Source organism: Vombatus ursinus, unplaced genomic scaffold (assembly GCF_900497805.2).
Source record: "Vombatus ursinus unplaced genomic scaffold, bare-nosed wombat genome assembly UNPS02014773.1, whole genome shotgun sequence".
NCBI classification, from domain to species: Eukaryota; Metazoa; Chordata; class Mammalia; order Diprotodontia; family Vombatidae; genus Vombatus; species Vombatus ursinus.
The window spans coordinates 15,791,740-15,813,263 of NW_020954551.1; the positions used below are offsets into that span (position 1 = coordinate 15,791,740).

The window sequence follows — 21,524 nt, forward strand, 5'->3', positions numbered from 1 at the left end:
ATAGAATGAAATCCATACTGTCTAATATCTACAAAATTAAGGCTAAGTGCTTGCAAATTTCCAAGAGCAGAGTTTGAATAGAAACCAGAAGTCTGCCAAACTACGGTAAAGAAGGGAATATTTACCCTAGGAAGAAGCCTTCCAGCCGGAGTTTCAATGAATAATAATTATTTTCTCAAGCCTGATTAATTTGTCATCAGGACTTCACTGGCTATTCACAGCACCGGGTAGAAACTCTATTTTACAATAGTGGTAATTGGGCATGTTTTGTTATTCTACCCCAGATGGTCCCATTTTCCATTCAACCTCTGAGCGATCTCATATTAATGCAAATGCTATATCTTAAGCAGAAAGACTACAGGACTCGACCTGGTTTTCCTTGGAAGAAGATGAATAATAAGCAGGAATTCCACCCCCTCCCACCATATTTAAAGTTCACAGGATTTACATAATGAAATTGATGAACACAGTGAAATTAACAAGCAGAGTACTTTACCTTATGCACACAGGACTTTGCATTCAGAAAAAAGAGTTCCACTGTTGTTTTTTCCTTCAGAAATGATATGCTCTCAATGTAAAACCTGAATGAGAACAAAGTAAGTTCACTTTTTAAAATCAAACTTCCTTCTACCATCACATCATTTCCTTATTTATTACACCCCAACCCCACGCCAACTCCCGGCAGAGGAGGAATTCAGAAGAATTGCAGTCATTGACTTTCTTTTCCTGATTATTATTTAAAAAATTTTTTTGATAAGGGCTCGAACATGGAGTGTATTTGCTGCCCGATACCATTTATTTCACAACCTTCATGACTGTGAGGGACTTACCATGTACCCACATAATGTTAGATTGGTTCTTACCCTCTAGGGCTGTGCTTATGATTTCATTAGGATAGGGAACTCTCCACGAGGAAACTCCCAGTAGAAAATCAGTCTGCACATTCTTTGAAATTTGTAGTCCAGAGTACAGAGAGGTTAAGTGATTTGCCTGGGGTCACATAGCCAATGTGTGCTAGAGGAAACCCAGGTTTTCCTGGCTCTGAGATCAGCTCTCAATGCACTAAGCACACTGCCTCTCTCTTACTCTTTAAGACTTTTGCTGAGTAAGAACTTCATAATCAGACCCTGAGGCAGTCCACTGAAATTTGTTTTTCCTGACTCCAGGTGGGGTTTAAGGGTCCAAGACTCACCCAGTCAATCCCTCTGCATTGGAGGCAGCCAGGGCTTTCCCTTGGCCAGAAGCCAAGACTGGTCTATAAATGCAACTCTGGTGTTTTCTCATGCAAATTCATGTATTTCTGGTCTCTCTCCCTGCCCTGCTTTTGATAGCACAATCTGTGAGATTACATTGAGCAGGTCTTGTTTGCTCTGGCATTTCCTTCTGTGTAGGACTGAGGCCTTGGGGACTGCCTATTTTTGTCAACAGGGATGATAAAGCTGGTTGGTGGATGCAGATTCTTTTTGGAGGCTGAGTGGGAAAACTTAGGTTCCCAAGTGGTCTTCAAGTGCTTGTGCCTGGCCTTATAAATAATACATTTGATGATTGAGTGGAAGGGCTCATCTGGGGGTCTGGGAAGAGTGCTTCACTCTCAAATTGGTGTGAATCATGAGAAACCAGGGCTCAAGTGGCTGGCAGAGCCCCTGTTTGGCCCGGCATTATGGTGGTGTGATATTGGCTATGGACCGCTCAGTGGGTTTTCTTTACAGAGGTGGAATACTTAAAAGAAGGTTAGAGAACTGAAAATGGTTTGGAGAATTGGCGCATAAGGAAAGAGTAGGCTTTCATTTTTGCCTTTGGATCCCCAGCGCTTAGCAGGGTACCTGACATACGTTAATCAATCAGTATTTATTAAGTACCTACTACGTGCTAGGCATCATGCTGTGGACACAAAGACAAAGAATAAAATAATTTCAACTTGCAAAGCATTTTCATTTTAATGGGGGAGATGACAAATACGTTTATTTTATGTATTTTTATGTTGCTTTCCACTATTAAAATGTAAGCTCCTTGAAGGTAGGGACTGTTTGTTTTTATTTGTATTTGTATCTGTAGAACGTGCTTGACCCAGAGCAAGTGCTTAATAGATGCTTGTTGACTTGACCTGATACATAAATATATAAAATGAATGAATAAAAAAAAATACAAAGTTATTAAATACAAGATAGTTTGGGAAAGAGGTTACTGGCATTTAAGTAGGATTAGGAAAAGTGATGTGTCACCTGAATCTTAAAGGAAGACAGGGAGTCTGAGGCAGAGGTAAGGAGCAAGAGCATTAAAAGAATTTGGGAATTCAATCACAGATATATTGAGATGGGCTATGGAATGTCATGTCTGTGTGAGGAACAGAGAGTAGGGGCTTACATTCTTACTGAGAACTTGAATGTAGCCTTGTGTACAAATTCATGGCCTTATAAAAGACCTTCCCCTATATGAGTGAGAGATCAAGGCAAGTACAGGGTACAAGAGACCATATGGATCTGAGAAAGGGAACTAACTTGGGAGGAGAGGTATAGGCTTTAGAGAAGTGAGAGAAGTGAAAGATTTCACTTTTGAAATGCCAAACCTCCAAGAAGAGGGTTCGTGAAAGCAGGCGGGTTGGAGCAGGATCTGAATAACCAAGAGAGAAGGGGAAAAATAATAGAATCTTAGCTGGAGATCAGAAAGAGACTTCAGAGACCATGTGGTCCAACTACCTCAATTTTACAGTTGAGGAAACTGAGGCCTACGGCATTTAAGTGACTTGTCCAAGGTCATAGAAGTTGTAATCATCAAAGAAGTAGGATTTGAATCCAGGTCTTCTGACTCCAGAAACATTGTGCCATACTGCCTTCCTATACATGATATGGTAACAAAGAAGGAGGTTGTTTCAGGTACTTGGAAGAATGGGGGCAAGGAATAAAAAGAACTCACATTGCTATTTCACTTTAAAGATTGCAAACTCTGTAAGGCAGGTATTTCAAGTATTATTATCATGGCCACTTTATAGATGAGGAAAAGGAGCCTCAAAGATGTATGAAGTGATTCACCCAGTCACTCTGATTGTGTCAGTGCTAGGATTTGAACCCTGGTCTCACCTGACTCTAAATCCTATACTCTTATTACTGTATTAGAAAAGTGCTGAGGGGGCAGATAGGTGGCGCAGTGGATAGAGTATGGGCTCTGGAGTCAGGAGGACCTGAGCTCAAATCTGGCCTCAGACACATATAACACTCACTAGCTGTGGGACCCTGGGCAAGTCACTTAACCCAACTGCCTTGCCAAAAAAAAAAAAAGAAAAGAAAAAAGTGCTGGATATAGAGGCACAGGATCTTCTGCTTCTTGTTACCTGACATTGGGCAAGTCAACAAGTCTGACATGGGACAAGGCGCCTCTCTGGGTCTCAGTTTTATCATCTGTAAAATGAGGGAATTGGTCTAGATGAACTCAAGGTCAAGCTAAGAAGATGGCTCCTACGCTATGGAGATAAGCATATTGAAGTAAAGGCTAATGAATTTTGATGGTGGTGAAGTCAGAATGCTGATCATTTATTTGGCTACCCTTCTAAGAGCCCAGTGTGTTTTTCTGAGGAAACCAGAAGTTCGATTGGGGGTTTTAACCACAGGATGAGGGGATGTGACTTGTAAGTGGAGAAGTGGTTACCCTAGATGCACTTTGAAGAGCGGTCAGAGGGATGGAAGGAAGAAAAAATATGCCCTTTCTGCTGAAGCCTGATAATTTGTGAATTATCTCACCCACTACAAAGTGAAAACAAATGACATAAAATACGTAAAATTAATGAAATCAACTTCTGGCCTCAGTTGACATGGCAGTCTTACCATCATTATTAGTATTATTATTAAAATTACCATAATAATGCTTACAATTTCTATTTCACAGAGCCAAAATCTTAAAGCATGATAAATAAATATATAAATAAATAACAGATTTATTTATAATATTTATAATAAAAAAATAAATAAAAAAATAAATAAATATTTATAATATTTATAATAAATAAATGAAATATGATAAAATAAAGCATGATAAATAAGAAAATTGTTATTATTAGGGGCCACTAGGTGGTACAGTGGCTACAGCTCTGGACTTAGTGTCAGGAAGACCTGAGTTCAAATTCTACCTCAGATGCTTACTGTATGATTCTGGGCAAGTTGCTTAACCTCTGTCTGCCTTGGTTTCCCCAAGTTGTTATTAATATAACAACTACCTCTCAGCACTGTGAAGATATAATGAGATAATATTTGTAAAGCACTTTGCAGAAGTGCTATGTAAATGCTAGCAATTTTCCTCCATTCATCATCATCATCATCATCATCATCATCATCATCATCATCATCATTTTATGGCAATGTTGAAGCCCAGAGAGATAAAGTGACTAGTCAAGGCCACATAGCTAGTCAGTAACAAAGTTCTCTTGACTGTCAGGAGGGTTGAGCTTGGATGGGTCAGGAGAATCTGGTTTGAAGCTCTGAAGGTCAGTGTGTGTGTGTGACCTTGGCTCGTAATAATTCAGCAATTTGATCCTTCATTTCCTCCACTATAAAAAAGGGATGATAATAAACATTTATGTGATACTTTAACATTTGCAAAAAGCTACATTATCATTTGATCCTGAGGAAAGTCCTATTAGGCGGTGCTATTATCACCCCTCATTTGACACATGAGTAAATGGAGGACTTGGAAAGATTTCCTAGGTAGCACAGCAGGAGTGCCAGACCTTGAGTCAGGAAGACCTGAGTTCAAATCCAGCCTCAGACACTTGTGTGACAGTGGGCAAATCTTAATCTCAGTTTCCCCATTTGTATTTATACTATTTGTGAAGTGCTTACTACAGTGCCTGGCACATAGACATTATTATTATTGTACCTATACTATCTACTTCAGGAGAGAAATGATTTTCTATCTTATATTAATAATCAATTATTGAATTAAAACTAAGGTTTTTTTTTCCCTTCCTATTTCCTCATTCAGAAATCAGCCCCTTGTAAGTTATTTAGCAAGCATCTGAAGGACATTGCTGGTAATAATATTGGATTAACTTTCTCCTCAATCTTGTTCAGCGGAAACCCATTGTGTTCTACTCAGGCTTGATGATGGGTAGGGTGCACATCCTTTGTCTAGATTGCACAGGGCTGGGGGTGTTGGTGGTCCTAGAATAGGAGTGACATAATCAGTCACATCCCCCCAATTGCTCATTAGAATAGGCTCACCTCTCATTATAATATTCATTCTCTCATTAATTATTAACCAATCAGAGTTGATTGCTATCTGTCAGGAACACCCACTCTTCCAAAAGCATATAAGCATCAATAAGATTTGTCTTTATTTCGTAAGAGACCAAAGACAGCTAAATGACCATCCTTTTTACTAATTATTCACTAGTCATAATTAATAAAATGATTAATTACCTAGAAATGATATCTCTCAAACTTTTTATATGTCATATTCACAGGATTCTTGTCTGAAGAACTCCTTTGTAAACTCTTAAAGCATTATATAAATGTACAGGGTTGAGGTGAAGCAATCTATTGCCCCCACCCAACTTTAAAGCACTACCAAGATGCTCTGGTGGGGAGATGCGTAAGCAAGAGAGGATTCCTAACTCCCAGATACTTGTGCTGACATGAGTCTGCTGGTGTATATTGGTGTTTAGTCACTGTAGATGTTGAGGTACTTGTCCAGAGGAAAATAGATTCTTCAAGGTGCTTCTCATGTTGCTATAGCTCCTTCTGCATTCTTTAAAGAACTAGCTACAGCAGCTAGGTGGCTAGAGTGTTAGACTTGGAGTCTGAATTCTGCCTCAGACATTTGCTAGCTATGAGTGTACCTGGGTAAGTCACTGGAACTTTCTCCTCCTCGGTTTCCTTATCTGTAAAATGGGGATAATAATGGCACCCACCTCCCATGGTTGTTATGAGGATCAAATGAGATGATGGACATAAATCCATGCCATCTTAATGGATGTATACTTATACATGCTGGCTATCATCAGATTGCTACAATATTTGTGTGTCTCTGCCAGTTAGTAGCATTTCATCTTTCTGGGTCTTAGTTTCTTCATCTGTAAAATGCTGGTGGTGGAGTTGGGGGTTGGATTAGATGCTCATCTGTAAATGGAGACAATAGCACCTATGGTACTGATTCCCTATGGTTGTCGTGAGGATGAAATATGAGAATGTGTATGTAGAGTTCTCTGCATATTATAGAAGGCCGGCTACAGAAAGGGAGATGGTGTCATTATCATCACCATCATCATCATCTTCATCATCTCTATGCTTCCCTTTAGCTACCAAACCCTACTATGTCTCCTAAGCTTAAGAAAGGCAATATGGTATAGAAAGAACACTACATTTGGAGTAGGAGAACATGGGCTTGAATCCTAGCAGTGGGACCTTGGACAAGTGACCTCACCCCTCTGGGCCTCAGTTTACTCACTTGCAAGAGAAAGGGCTTGAGCAGGATCATGTACAAGGTCCTTTTGCATTTGAAAATCCTATGACTTGTACAATTTGGGATCTTACCTCTATGATATTGTATACCTTTCCCATACTAGATTAGCATGTAACATTTTCATTCTTTCTCCAACTTTTGGCATACCCCAAAGAAAAGTCACATTTGTAAACATTGCCCAAAACAATGCTCAGTGATGAAAGAAGCCAAATGTTTGTTGAAACACAGATATCTGATGCCTTTAAAGAAGGTGTTGGATGTAATGAACACTGAATATCACCATCAAAGTTGGAAACATCTCTATCTTAACAGACAGGAAAGACTGGTTACCCTATGAGTGATTTCAGAATCAACTGTGTGCAATCAGACCATTGACAAGTTAGAGCAAAGTTCGAAATCAACGTCAAATAAGAAGATGAGAGGTGAGAAGACACTAGGTGCAATTATTACAATATTCTATTGCTCCAACCTCGCCTATTTAAATGAACTATTCACTGATAAACATGGGGAATGATAAAGGCCTACTCTGATTGCCAAAATTTCCTAGGACAGTTTAATAGATGTAAAACAGTCACCAAAATAAAGAATCCAAAAGGGCCCAGAAACTTCCTTAGTTGGCCAGAACCTTTGTTCTCCTTGCTAAGAGGTGACACATGAAAATGGGAATGGAGAGTACAGATTCCCTTATTTGCAAAACATGGTAGAGATGGATGACCACAGATTATCTCCCAAAACAGAAAAAAAATAAATTAAGGGGAAAGTTAGCCTGAAGATAGCTTGGGACTGAGAGCCAACAATGTGGTAAGGTGGGAAGAATCAGACTTGAATTCAAATACTGGCTCTTGGGCTTACTAATAATAATCATATCGCACATTAAGGGTTTAAAAGTATTTTACATATATTATCTCATTTGGTCCTTGCAACAAGCCTGTGAGGCAAGTGCTATTATTATCCCCACCTCTCAGATGAGGAAACTAAGGCTGAGAGAGGTCAAGTCACTTGCTCATACAACACCCATCTCTGACCCTAGTTGTATAGTAAAGGATTCCAACTTAGGTTTTTATGACTTTAAGTCCAGGGCTCTAATCACTAGGTTTGGAATTAAGGTTAGAAATAGAAATAGGGCTAAGGTTAGGGTTAGATTGCTAGACCTGGAGTTGGAAAGACTGGAGTTCAACTTTAGCCTCCAACACTTACTAGGTATGCGGCCCTGGGTAAGTCATCTAACCCTTGTTTGTCTCAGTTCAAAAACTGGGCTAAAAATATACTTCCCTTGTTGTAATTTACTTACATGTTTTGTTAGAATTAGAATGTTAGAATTAGAATTAGAATTAGAATACAAGCTTCTTGAGGGCAGGGACTTTCTTTGCTTTTGTGTTTGTATCCCCACTACTTGGCAGATACTTAGTAAGTGCTCATAAATGCATTTTCATTCATTCATTCATGAGAAATTCATTGTTAGAATGACACAATTTTAATGGCACTTAGGAATCAATTTTCAAGATATCTCAAAGAGACAAATTTAAAGGAGTAGAAATGATCTCAGAACTTATTATTAACCAAAAAAGTTATAGAGGTGACCACTCAATATGTCTACTTTCTGCCATAAAATGTTTATGAGAATGGCCCATGATTGCGTCAAAGGACAATAGAATCATAGATTTAGGATTAAAAAGGATATTGGAGATCACCTAATTTATCAACTTCATTTTACAGATGAAGAAACTGAGGACCAGAGAGGTTAGATGACTTGTTTATGATCATAGAGTTAGTGAGTAACAGGGCCAGAATTTAAATCCAGGTTCTTTCTCTATATCTATTATTCTTTCTACTCTATCACCAACTCTTGATAAAAACATGAAAAGGGAACAGGCAGGCCTTTGTGACTAGTTAACTAAAGCAGATCACATTTTCACAATCAAAAAATTTGACTGAGAGGTATAAAGAGCAGAAATTCCATGATTTCCAGGGAGACAGAAGAATGAGATACTTCCTCATCAATATCATTGTCAAAAAACAGTAATGGAACTTTCCCTAGATTGACAAAACTGCTAGAAGCACTGGAGAGAGAATTTTTAGAGGAAAATCACACAAAGAAATGGATAATGAAGAATTCCAACACAAGGAAAGGAAACTATGTATTAATAGAAGAGTAAAGAGGACATATTCAAACAACATCAACAGAAGCACTCAGAAATGAATATAGAATTTCCTCAGGACAAAATAAATCTTCTGTGACTTCTTATTCTTCCTCTCCAACACATTGAAGGAATAAATCAAGTTAAAGTAAAAAATTGAGTGCAACCAAGAAATTCCTAGACAAGTTGATGAAACTCAACAATTTTGAAATATCTGTGTAAATGATAAAACATCAGATTATTTTCTTGGGAGACAATATCATAGAAACAAAAGGGGAAGAAGAAAACGGGCCAGGATATTATATACTTGCAGAAGGAAGTGGAATGTATATGATCAAAACTTAAGGGGACAGGAAGAATATAAGAATTTTAAGGCTTCTGGAAAACTGTGAAGACAAGAAGAATCTGATCACTGTATTTTAAGCTATCATACCAGAAACTTACAAGAAATAGTGAGAAGTGTCGGATTATAAATTGACGGAAATCACATGATGCCAACATGGATGAATTTCCAGTTGAGCTCACCTAGACATATTATTGTCAAGCTTTAAGACTTTAAGGACAAGACATTACATGACACCAAGAAGAAATGCATTAAAAATAGAGATTAAAATATCAGATTTCTTTTAAAAAAGGAAGCTAGAATGTGATATTCTGGAAAATTAAGAGATATATGACTTCACTTCCAAATCTGCTACCTGGCAAAGCCAACATTTCTTTTTGAAGATTGAAAAAAGGTCATCTAATAATTTACATAATGTTTGAAGAATTTGTGACTGAGACAACTGTAAGGCAACTTTTAATATGAAAAACCAATAAGAACACAGAGACTGAGATTAATCATCAAGATTAATTCTTGCCATTAGCTAGTAACTGTAACTTTCTATCTCACTATAAGCACCTTAGGCAGATCATGAAACAAAAACTTTGTTGTTTTGAGTAACAGCTGAATGACCCTTAAAGAGAGAAAAGGGAGAGGAGGAAAGAGAGGAATACATTGATATTGGGTTTCACAGATAAAGGAGTGTTTATGTATGAGTAATCCCAGAGCTACATTCATTTCTCAAACCTAGTAGAGGTTGTGGGAGTCAAATTTTTCAAAATTTATGAAGTGAATAGTATGAAATACAGGAACTGTGTTTACTATTGGCTGTATATGTATTTTATTAAGTCTGGGATAGGATCAACACTAGTGAAATAAAGAAGATTGAATTATTTTCTGACAAAAAAATTGATAAACTATGGTATAAATTTGACAAAATAGGTAGGAGTTGACTATGTAAAAATCTTCTGCATAACAAAAAGTAGCACATTTAGACTAAAAAGGAATAGAAACAGACTTCTGGATTTGGGAAAAGAATATTTGCAATAAACATTTCTAATAAAAGCCTGACATTCAAAAAAAGAATATATTAGAGTTTTATGGATATCCTGGTACAATCGATGGAGCAGTGGGCTTGGAATCAAAAAGATTCATCTTCATGAGTTCAAATCTGGCCTCAGACACTTCCCAGCAGGGTGACATTGGGCAAGTCACTTAACCTTGTTTGCCTCAGTTCCTCATCTGTAAAATGAGCTGAAGAAGGAAATGGGAAACCATTCCAGTATCTTTGCCAAGAAAATCTTAAATGGGGTCACAGAGAGTCAGACAGGACTGAAGCTACTGACCAACAACAAAACTATATTGGAAAAAATGATGACTTCAGAACTGTGTGAAATACTTGGTTTAAAAGAAGAAATTTGTGTTGAGGGACACTGGGTTTCTGGAGGAGGCTATAGATTGCCTTTCATTGAATAAGTTATCAAATGATAGCCTAGACTGTAAGTACCAAGGTAATACTGCCAATGTGTTAGTGGTCTTATTCTTCCTTAAATACTGCCTGAAAAAAAGTAGACAGCTAATAAATGATTGTTCAGTTAGAAACAAAGGAAAGAATATACAATCCTGCATTTATTGCTTGTTTTGATTACAAAAAACTTTTAGTTTGCTGACAGCCTTAGAAGCAGGCAACTCCATTGTATATGCTAAGGGTATCCAATTAACAGATACAATTGTCTAGATAGCTTTGTTCAGTGATCAACTGGGTTTCAGTGTTAGCAGAGGCACAGGTAGATACATGTTCTGCAGAGGTGCTTATCAATACAACAAAGGATGGTCAATGCAAAGTCAATATAGAAGAGGGTTTTTCACTTGCTCCTGATTGTAGTGATTGCACTGGGGGCCTCTTCAGTGGCACCCATGATCACTCAAGAGATTAGCGTAGCAATCCATACAGGAGAAGCCATGTAGGTCAAGAAAACTTATGGTCCAGACTCTGACAGTCAGCAAACATTTATTAAGCACCTACTACATTCCAGGTACTGTGCTAAATACTGAGGATACAAAGAAAGACGAAAGACGATTGAATGAGCAGCCCATTGAGTTAGTCCATTGGCACAAATGCCTTGGGTTTGCCTATAGACAATAATAACATATAGACAATAATTTGGGACCAGAATTCAGAATCACAGACTGAGAGTTAGAAGAGATCTCAGAGACCATTTAGTCTACAATCAGAAGAAGAGAGAAGGACATATCATATATGGGACATTGAATTTTTACTGTTTTCAATGATTTTAAGATACTTCCTGATGCAAAAGGCTTTATTATTTTAACACTAATGTTTTCCTGGTGATGCAATATGACTATGAGTCTTGGAATGCCATGATCTGCAAAGAATCAAAATTATGGAGGAACCAAAAAGTAATGGAAAGATGCATGGGAATTTACTCTACACAGATGGATGGTACCAATGATGACTTGCCTGTAGGCAGCTGCATAACAGAAGGTAAAGCTTTTGAGGACAAGTTTAATTGGAAAAGGTGGTGGGCTGGTCATGTATCAAAAGTTAGAGGATGACCCACTGAAGACCCAAGTACTCTACTGATAGTCTCAAAATGTTACAAGAATGAGAGGAAGGTCTCTAGTTTATTGTTTGGATTCTCTATGGAATATTTGTGGAAATACATAAAGACCAAGCTGAAAATGAAATAGTTCCTTTCCTCAGGGATCTTCCCTTCTAGGGGCAGCTAGATGGTGCAGTGGATAGAGTGCTGGGTTTGGAGTCAGGATAGGCCTATGTTCAAATCCTATCACAGATGTTTACTTAGCTCTGTGACTCAGGACAAGTCACTTAACTGCTTTTAGCCTCAGTTTCTTCATCTGTAAAATGGAGATAGTAGCACCTCCCTCCCAGGGTTGTTGCAAGAATCAAATGAGATAATATTTTAAAGTAAGCTAAATATTCACTAAGCCAGGTTGCCTCTCCTGTTTTGATAGGTCATCTGAACCAACACTTCACACCATTAACAGAAGTTAATAATCGCTTTACTAGGTAGAATAGATTGGGATAGACTCTAAATGAGAGGCAGCAGAGAATAGCAGCTAGAGAGCTGATCTCTGACTCAGGAAGACTTAAGTTCAAGTCCTGTCTCTGACACATGGTGAGTTTATCACCTTGGATAAGTCCCTTCATTTCTCAGTGACACAGACAACTCTACAACAATAAATTACTGAGTACATGCCAACCTACATTGTATAAAGTGAATTTTCTCCTCTGGGAGTTCCCTATATCAGTCCAGTCTTTATCTCTATCCTATTGTCTAAATAAGAGATACCACTGAAACGATCCTTGGATCACAGGCTTAGGGTTATAAGGGACCTTGGAGGTCGTTAAGACCAACTCTCTCATTCCACAGATGAGGAACCCAAAGGTCAGAGTGATCCAAGGTCACAGAGGTGTGTTACTGTGTGACTTATAAACCCAGGTCTTTGACAATGCTCTTCCTACTAGATCCTGGGTTAACCTTTTATGTGTGGTTGTTAATAGATCTCTTGGGTAGCCTGGTGAAACTTATGGACACTTTCTCAAAATGTTTTGTGATCTACATTCAAAACTGAAGGAAATGCCAAGTTTTAGTTAGCAATTAGTGAAAAATAAAGACTTTTTTTTCCTTTCCATTTAAGTTTAGAGACTCTCTGAAATGTCTCTAGACCTGAGGTTAATAACTCCTCCCTGAGACCATGCCATTCTATCTTACTTATGGAAACCTCAAATGGCAGAAATGTTTATCTTTTGAGTGTATTAAAAGCATTTTGTATGTTTTTTGATAGAAAACCATTCTGTAGCTAGGGATGACAACTATGCAAATACTAAGTGAACAAAGCATAAAAGACCTCTGGCTTCTTAATTAAATGAAATATCTCAACCAAGGCTTTCATTTTAACTTTCCTTACAAAAAAGAATTTTAGGATTTAGAGATGGAAGAGACATTGGGGATCAGGTCATTCTAATCCCCTCATCTGACAGAGAGAGAAATGAGATGACTCACCCAAGGTGAAACCAAGAAGTGGCAACCTTTTCAATTCAATAATAATAATAATAATAATAACAACAACAACAATAAGATTCAATGATAGAATTTTAGACCGAGAAGTGAAGGATCTTAGAACCTAATCACTCTATTTAGAGCTGCCAAGGATCTCAAAGGCAGTGCTGCTGGTTTGTACTTGCCCACCAGAGCTGATTAAACAGTTTTCCCTGTGAGCATTTACACTTTAGAAATCTGCAAATGCTACAAATCAGAGCTTGATTTGTTATTTTTTGATTGTCTGGATTTTAAAAAATGATAGAGAAAATGTTAATGATGCTGATCAAGCTTAAAAGTGAGTTGAGTACCTTTTTTCTTCTGCAGAGCTGGATGTTAAACATTTACCAGCATATCTTTGCAAAGGCCATCTAATTCAACCCCCTCATTTTGCAAACAAGGTCTGTGATTAGGTGACTTTCCCTGGGTCAAACAGGCAGCAAACATCCGGGGGAATCTGAACCCAGAGACTGACTTTCAGAGTCAATGATTTATTTCTTCGTCAAGAGGCTTCTCTTCTGAATGTCAGAAGGGGCGAAACTTTCATTTAGGTGGTCAAATGAAAAATTCAGCCCTCTGAAGAGGTACTGTCTTTGTGAATAAGTACACATCCCAGGAGATAAGCCTTAATTGGCTTATGATGTCTTATTTATTGAGAAGACAATTCACTTAGCGAAGGTTAAAGGTCTTCTGAGCCTGCCCCATTAGCACTGTTTTTTCCCTCCCATCAGCACCAGATGCATCCCCTGCTGCCCTCCAATAAGAAATAAGACCATGTCACAGAAGTGATGAGTATGTATTCTGTGTCAGAGGGGCAAAGGCTGCCTCTGAAAGGTGATGGGCATGATGATCCCAGAGCAACACGAAGAGTCCTCAGGCTGCCCTGATCGTGATGAGAGGCCCGAGTGTGCAGTCATCAATTTAAGACTCTAGCTGCAGAAACAGGAAAGGCACACAAATGCAGTGTTCATTTATGGACATGTCTGTACTCCCTAACTTGAAATATTACTATGGCCTCAGCTTTTATTTCGGAATTTGAAAGTACCAGGGAGAGAATATCTTTGGTGAGGGTCATCAATCTCCTTCCTCCAGCATACTTTCCTTTGTTTTTGTCTGTGTCTGATAAAGTCATAGGTCTTTAGCTTGGTAGAGTTAGACATTCTCCCTTCTAATGCCTGACTTCATTTTAAACGTGAAGAAACTGAGGCCCATCACGATGAAGTGGCTTTACAAATGGTGGACTTGGAAACAGAAGCCACATTTTTTGACTCCTTTGGCAGGGGTCCCTCAAGAAAAGGAAAACTAGACAGGAGGTGTTCAATGATATATTTGGAGCGAGGGTTAATGGAGAGCTTCCTAAACTAATTTGACTATAAACTACTTTGTGGCCTTGAACCACTTGCAGAATCTAGAGATGATGACAGCCAAATTCATGAGGTATACCATCTCCTCTCCACCCTGAAGTAATGAGGGCTCTCTCCCTTTCAAAATGATTTCATATATGCTTTGTTTTTTTACTTACACACATACACACACTCATGATAAGACACCCATACACAAACAATGCATACGTTTGTGCGCTCGTGAAGGCACAATCATTATACAAACACACTTGTGTATGTATACACAACGCACATATAAACACATATGTGCTATATACAGGTGTATATGCGTGTGCATACATGTATGCATGCATGTGTATGCAAACACACGCATGCATTCTCTCTCTGTAAAACACCCATACAGAAACAATGTATGCAGCTGTGTGCACACATACAATATACAAATACCCACACACATGATGCATACATGTCCAGATACACATATACACATGTATATGCATGGCAGTATATGCACATATATGTGAATGTCTCAAATACATACATGTATACATCTATACATGCATACACACACACAATCCTACCCACAGGCCTCTTTATGTCAGGAACTGTCTCTTTCTTCCTGTCTTTGTGTCTCTGGTACTATCCCCAGAACTTAGCCTAGTGCCTGGCATGTAGTAAGTGTTTACTAAATGCTTGTTGAATTCAATGGAATGGTCTTGCAGCGCTGAGAAGGGGAATTAGAGAAATATTGACATAAAATAGTAATATTAGACCCATTTTCATATTCCAAAAATACCAGACCTAAGTATTTTTGATTTGTATGTGATTTCCTGTTGAGGAGCAGTGTGACATCTTTGGAGTCAGGAAGACTTGAGTTTGAATCATCCCTCTGGCTGTGTGACATGAGTCGCGTCACTTAGCCTCCCAATTGCCTGGGGCACTAAATGGTTAAATGATTTGCCTAGGGTCACTCGGTCAGTATATTCTCAAGGCAGTCCTTAAACAGAGTTCTTTCTGACTCTGAGGCCAGCTTTCTATGCCATATAGTTTCTCTGTCATCATTTAGTTTAAAAACTTTTAGTTTTTAAAAACAATTTATTTATTTATTTTTTACAGACATTTATTCTTTCTCCTTCCCACTGGAGTCTAGTTACAGTTTACAAGTTTTACAAAATGCTTTGCATATGTTACCTCATTTGATCCTCCCAACAATGCTGGGAGGTAGGTGTTATTATTAACCTCATTTAACAGATAAGGAAATTGAGGACAAGAGAGTAATAATAATAGCTCGTGTTTACATAGCTTTGAAGTTTGCAAAGTATTTTACAAATGTTTTGGAAATTCTATGTGAGAGAGATAAAGAGACTGGCCCAGGGTCACTCAGTTATTAAGTATCTGAGTCTGGGTTTGAACTCAGGTCCTCCAGACTCCAGGTCCAGCACTCTAGCAATCAACATTTAATTATTAAAATATTTTTCTGAATTTAATGTACACCTAAAAAAGGGAGAACATTTCCATAACAAAGTAGAACAGAAAAAGAGAATTTATATATGAAAACACAAATCTCTTATGTATAGCTTCCTTTAAAAAAAAGTCAGTCAATAATAACTTATTAAGCACCTACTATGTGCCAGGCACTTACATTCGTAGGACAAATATAGAGGATGAATGGGGTAACGTCACAGGGAAGGCCCCGGTGGTATGATGATAAATGTTTAACAACTAGCTTGGGGAAGGAAGTGTGCCTAATACACTTTCAATTTAATCTGCATTATTAACACTTTCTTAAGCCCCAACAAAACAATAAGTCAAGCTTTGATTGTAGCTTATGCGGCTTTCTAAGGTGTAAATGCTCAAAGTGAAAATTTAACAATCAAATCTAGTAGAGCTTGTTCCCTTACGCCCCGTGAAGGCACCAGCTTTAAGGAAAAATCTGAGAGGTTTCTTGTGGAAGGTGGGAGTTTATTTAAAATTGTTCTTATTCATCCTTCATTCTCAAAGACTTGAAGGAAGCTAGGGAAGCCAGGAAACAGAGAATTCCAGGCAAGGGGCAGGGGTGGGAGGGGCAGCCAGTGAAAATGCCCCAAACCTGGAGATGAAGGGTCTCGTGTAAGGGACAGTAAGGAGGCCATTGTCACTGGATGGCAGAGTACATGGGGGGCTGCTGGTGGTGGTGTGAGGATTAAGAAGACGGGGGAGGGGGATGGTGTAGGGCAGGTTATGGAAGGCTTTGGATGCCAAAAAGAGGATTTTATATTTGATCATCACCATCCTGGCAGATCCCATCACCACCCTCGGTCCCTCTGATTGGAGGATGGAGCCAGGAGCCCCAACATGTCCATTTCAGCAGGGCGCTCAGCTCAGAACACCTATCTCTCACCTGGCTGCACTGTTTTGGGCGTCTCTGATTTTTTCACCATGTCCCAGGAAGTCCCCCACTCCCCCTCTCTCCACCCCTTTTCCTCCATTCTTCTCTTACTAGATCGTACACTCCCTGAGGACAGGAGTTTTGTATTTGAATTCCCAGCCCTTAGCACAGTGCCTGGCACTCAGTAGGTGCTTAATAAATACTTATTGACTGACTTACTGACTGAGCTACTAGAGTTTACCTATGCTTCAGGAAGATCAATTTGACAGCTAAGTGGAGGGTGGCTTGGAATGGGGAGAGACTTGGGACGGGCAGATCCACGCTCAGGCTATGGCAGTATTTCAGGCCTGAGGTGATAGGGGCCTGCACCGGGGAGCAGAGAAGGGGCTTATTCCAGAGATATTTCTGAGGTAAAATTGAGAGGCCTCTGGCAACAGATTCAATGTCACCTCCAAAGCCAACCCGCTTGTCTCCAGCAAGAAATTACTAAGCACCTACTATGTGCCATTCGCTGGGAATACAAAGACGTAAAATGAAAACATTCCTCCTCTCAAGGAGATTACAATGGAGGCCTCTATCCTGAGGTTATTACCTTTAATGGATGTAGAAGCATGACTCTTCTTTTCGAAGTGCGACGAGTAACATAATGGTTCTTTAAGTGTGTTCTAGCGATCTGCCCCTTCTAGGACTTGTCTGATTCTCAGTGAATAAGAGTCCACTATGGTCTCCTTAACCTCTGTGAGGCTAATGGCGAAATGTTCTCCTGGCTTCAAGGGAAGATTTTCCTTCCATTACTGGCCTGGAGAACACTCCGGGGAAACATGATTTTCATTGCTCTGTATTACACCAAGCTTTTCTAGCTGTGTCTCGGGAGCTGAAGATCTCTCAAGCCAGAGAAGCAGAGAATCTTGTCCAGGCACGCTATCCCTAGCTTGTTGCCCACCCACGGGATGATTGTCTCGCAGTGAACCATCTGAGTATGTGGGGCCCCAGAGTGCTGAGCTAGGCAGGAAGTGGAGAGAGGAAGCCTGGGAGATATTCTCTCTACCCAGGCTTAAGAGATGTGTCAGGAACATGTGCCAGGACCTTCCCCCCTGACTCCTCACAACATCCTGCCCTTGTCTATAACAGAGTGGGTGCAGGTGCTTAGGGGGAAAAGTTGGGGAGGGAGAAAACGGTTGGAAATGCTAACTGATGATAAGGACAAGGGGCTATTCAGAGGGTGAAGGGGAATAATTACAATAACTGGCATTTATATGGTGCCTTCTATGTGCCAGGCATTATGCTAAGAGCTTTACAAATCTCATCCATTTGATCCTCACAACAACCGGGGGGGGGGGGGGGGAATGAGGTGTTATTATTGTTCCCATTTTACAGTTGAGGAAACTGAGGCAGGCAGAGATTAAGTGACTTGGCTAGGGTCACAAAGTTAGTTAGCATCTGAGGCTAGATTTAAACTAAGGTTCCTCTGACTGCCCCTACATTCACAACCTCCTCTCCCCAATAGAATCTGACACTATAATAATAATGATGACGAGGACTGATATTACAGCATTTTAAAGTTTGAAAAGCATTGCACATAGGTTATCTCAGCTAGGTAGTGCAGTGGATAGACTCACAATCAGGAAGACCCAAGTTCAAATCCTATCTCAGACACTTAATAGCTGTGTCTAGTGCTTTGCAGAGTGCCTGGTACATAAGCACTTAATAAGCATTTATTGATTGATTGACCCTAGGCAAGTCATTTAACTTCTGCCTGCCTCAGTTTTTTCACCTGTAAAATGAGGCTAATAATAGCACATATTTTCTAGGGTTGTTGTAAAGATCAAATGAGATAATATTTGTAAAATGCTTTGCAAACATTAGAGAGCTATAGAAATATTAACTTTTAGCTCATATTAGCTCTGTGGGCTTGCTCCTACAGGTATTATCATCCCAGTTTTGTAGATGAAGAAACTGAGGCTCATAGAACTACTATGTCATTGGTGGGATTTGAACTCAGATTCAAGTTGTGCCTGTTGCTTATCCTGCAATGACATACCATAAATATGGGTGTAGTAAAAAGAGCTCAGGATTTGGGGTCAGAGGACCTAGGTTTGAATCTTGGTTCTGCTACCTCCAGACTGCAGGCTCCCCACCCCTGAAATCTAACCAATCATATGCTGAGGTTGCTTCTGCTTTCTTTCCTGTTGACCTATAAGCAATCACTCAGGACCCCCATTTGATACCCTGGCTTATACAACCCCCTTTCTTATTAGGGCAGAAACCATTGTCATTCCAGTGTCAAGAATCAGGCCTTTTAGGAATGGCTCAAGAAATCTATATGGAATTCTTTTGTGCTGAATGACAAAAAAGATGAGGGTCTGAGAAATCTGGGAAGATGTGTGTGACCTGGTACATTGAAGTAGGCAGAACTCCCTTAATTTTATACAGTAACAACATCATAAGGACAAACAACTTGGAAAGATTTAAGAATGCTGATCAATGCAATGCCCAACTCTGTTTCCATAGGATCACTGATGAAGGAAGATGAAGCTTGGTACAGAGGACCATGATGTCCATGATTCTAGAAAACCATTTATGAAGTTAAGTTTATCACCTGACAGAGAGGGCAGAATGAGAAATGAGGTTGTGCACATGGGCACTGTGGGGATTTATTTTGCTTGAGTATACACATTGGTGATAAGGGTTTTGCTTTTCTTCTTTTTCATCTAACTTGGGGATCAGTGGGAGGGAGAGAAAATAAATGTTTGTTAATTGAAAAATAAAGTAAAATGGAAAAAAAACCCTACTGTATATACTCTTGACACAGGGACCAGAAATAAGAGCAAGAGGACTACAGAGAACTGAGTCAAGCATGAATATGTGTGTGTGGGTTCTCTGTTCTTCTAGAAATCACACGAGTCAGCAAATGACAGTACGGCAAGGTGAAAAGAATGCTGGATTCAGAGTGGGAACCTTGGTTGAAATCCCAGCTCTGACATCTGGTACCTGTGTAACCTCGGGTAGGTCACTTTAAGGGATCACTGTTTTAGGACTGGAAGGTGTCTTAGAGGCTGAATTCAACCCCCTCATTTTAGGAAACTGAGGCACAGACAGGTTAAGTGGGTCACACTCAGTTAGTAAATGCCTGAGGCAAGTTTCAGTTTCTTTATCTATAAAATGAGTGGGCTGAGTGAACCAATCTCTGAGATTCCCTTTCAGCTCAAATCTGTGATCCCATAATCTTCAGAGGTGAGGACCATCCTCTTTTGGTTAAGACTGGTGCCTGGCACACATATAGCACAAACTCAATCAAAATGACATCAGTCCACTCCCTTAATTTCCACTACAAAACCTAGTCAGGTGGGAGGTGGAGGCTGGGCAGGGAGCCCATTCATGCGTGGTGAGGGAGCCAAGAACTTCTCCCAACTCATACATCTTCCTAGAGCCTTTAGCTTAAAGGAGATGTAAACTGTTATTTCTCTGGGGTTTTTAATCACATTCCTTAGCACAGACAACAAGCTCTGGGAGTCCTCCTGTTTCCAATAAGCTGGATCTTGCACTGAAGACAAGATCAGCAGAATTCTCTTTGTCATGTCGTCGGTCTTTAAAATCAAAGTATGTTCAGAGCTTCACAGACTTAAATTAGCACATAGATGCCAGCTGTTGCTATCTCACACTTGCTAGCTGTGTGACAAGTCATGGAATTTCTTTGGGTCTCAGTTTCCTCATCTGTAAAATGAGGGACTTAGACCAGAGAGTTTCTGAGGTTCTTCTAGGTCTAGGTCTATGATTTAGGACCCAAGCTTTAAAGTGCTATATTAAGTTTGGCATTGCTATTGTACGTAGGTATGATTGTGACTCAGGAGCTGTCTCTTTAGGAATCTGTTTGTGAAAGTCAAATATTTTTTAAAAAAAAATCAGATCAAGGTCTTTAAGTGCCTAATATGTTTCTATTACTAATTTATTTACTCCCTATTATGATCTTAGGAAGTCACAACTTCTCTGGGTTTCTGTTTGCTCATCTGGAAAATGAGGAGGTTGGGGTGAATGGCATATAAGGTCTAACTTTAAATTTATCAGTGGTCCTCAGTTTCCTTAATCAGTCAATCAACAAATGCTCACTCTACATTAGATACTGTGTTAGGTACTGGACATACACAGACAAGAGTTTGAGATGCCTTCCATGATCATCTTTGATCTCTGCAATTAATAGGACCCCAAAGTCTTCTATCTCCAAGGCACCAGGAAACCCCCTTAATGGAGAGCTACCGACACAGCTTAGGACTGCCAGCAGGTGGCACTCACGGCCCAAAAGCTTAAGCAGGAAATTGAAAAAGAGAATGGAAAACACATCATAGAAGATGCCAAAAGGGGGAGAGAAGGGAGGAAGTGAGAGGAACAACAGAACCGCTCTGGGTGGGGTGAAGCCCCCTAGCAATAGCGTCCCGTGCCCCTCTAGGATCCCACATTGCATCCCCTTGTGGTGCGCTCCCTGAAGGATCTGAGGGAAGGGAACTTCCCAGATGAGGTCACTGCTTACAGCCTCTCTCTTCTGCTTAAATACCCTTGTGTCCCATCAAGCTGTTCAGAAGCCCACATCTGGGCTGCATTAGAGGCAGGGCTCTGACTAGGCATATGTGTTTGTGGGAGATAATTTAGAGTGAGATAACAAGCCAAGGGCAAGAACATCCCACAGAAACCTGGAGGAGTCTGGATTCTGCTAATCTTTCTCTAACACAGGGAAGAAGATATATGTGTTATGGTTGTGTGCACATCTATCTATCTATCTATCTATCTATCTATCTATCTATCTATCTATCTATCTATCTATCT

At 39.6% G+C, this 21,524-nt stretch overlaps 1 protein-coding gene across 1 annotated transcript in view; it reads right to left on the minus strand.

The window, feature by feature from the left end:
- FRMD4B (FERM domain containing 4B) overlaps positions 1-21,524 on the minus strand; it is a 209,913-nt gene that overhangs the window by 117,309 nt on the left and 71,080 nt on the right. Inside the window, exon 5 of the mRNA XM_027863670.1 lies at positions 497-581. Within this exon, the coding sequence (XP_027719471.1) occupies positions 497-581 (85 nt within the window). The remainder of the gene's footprint in view (positions 1-496; positions 582-21,524) is intronic.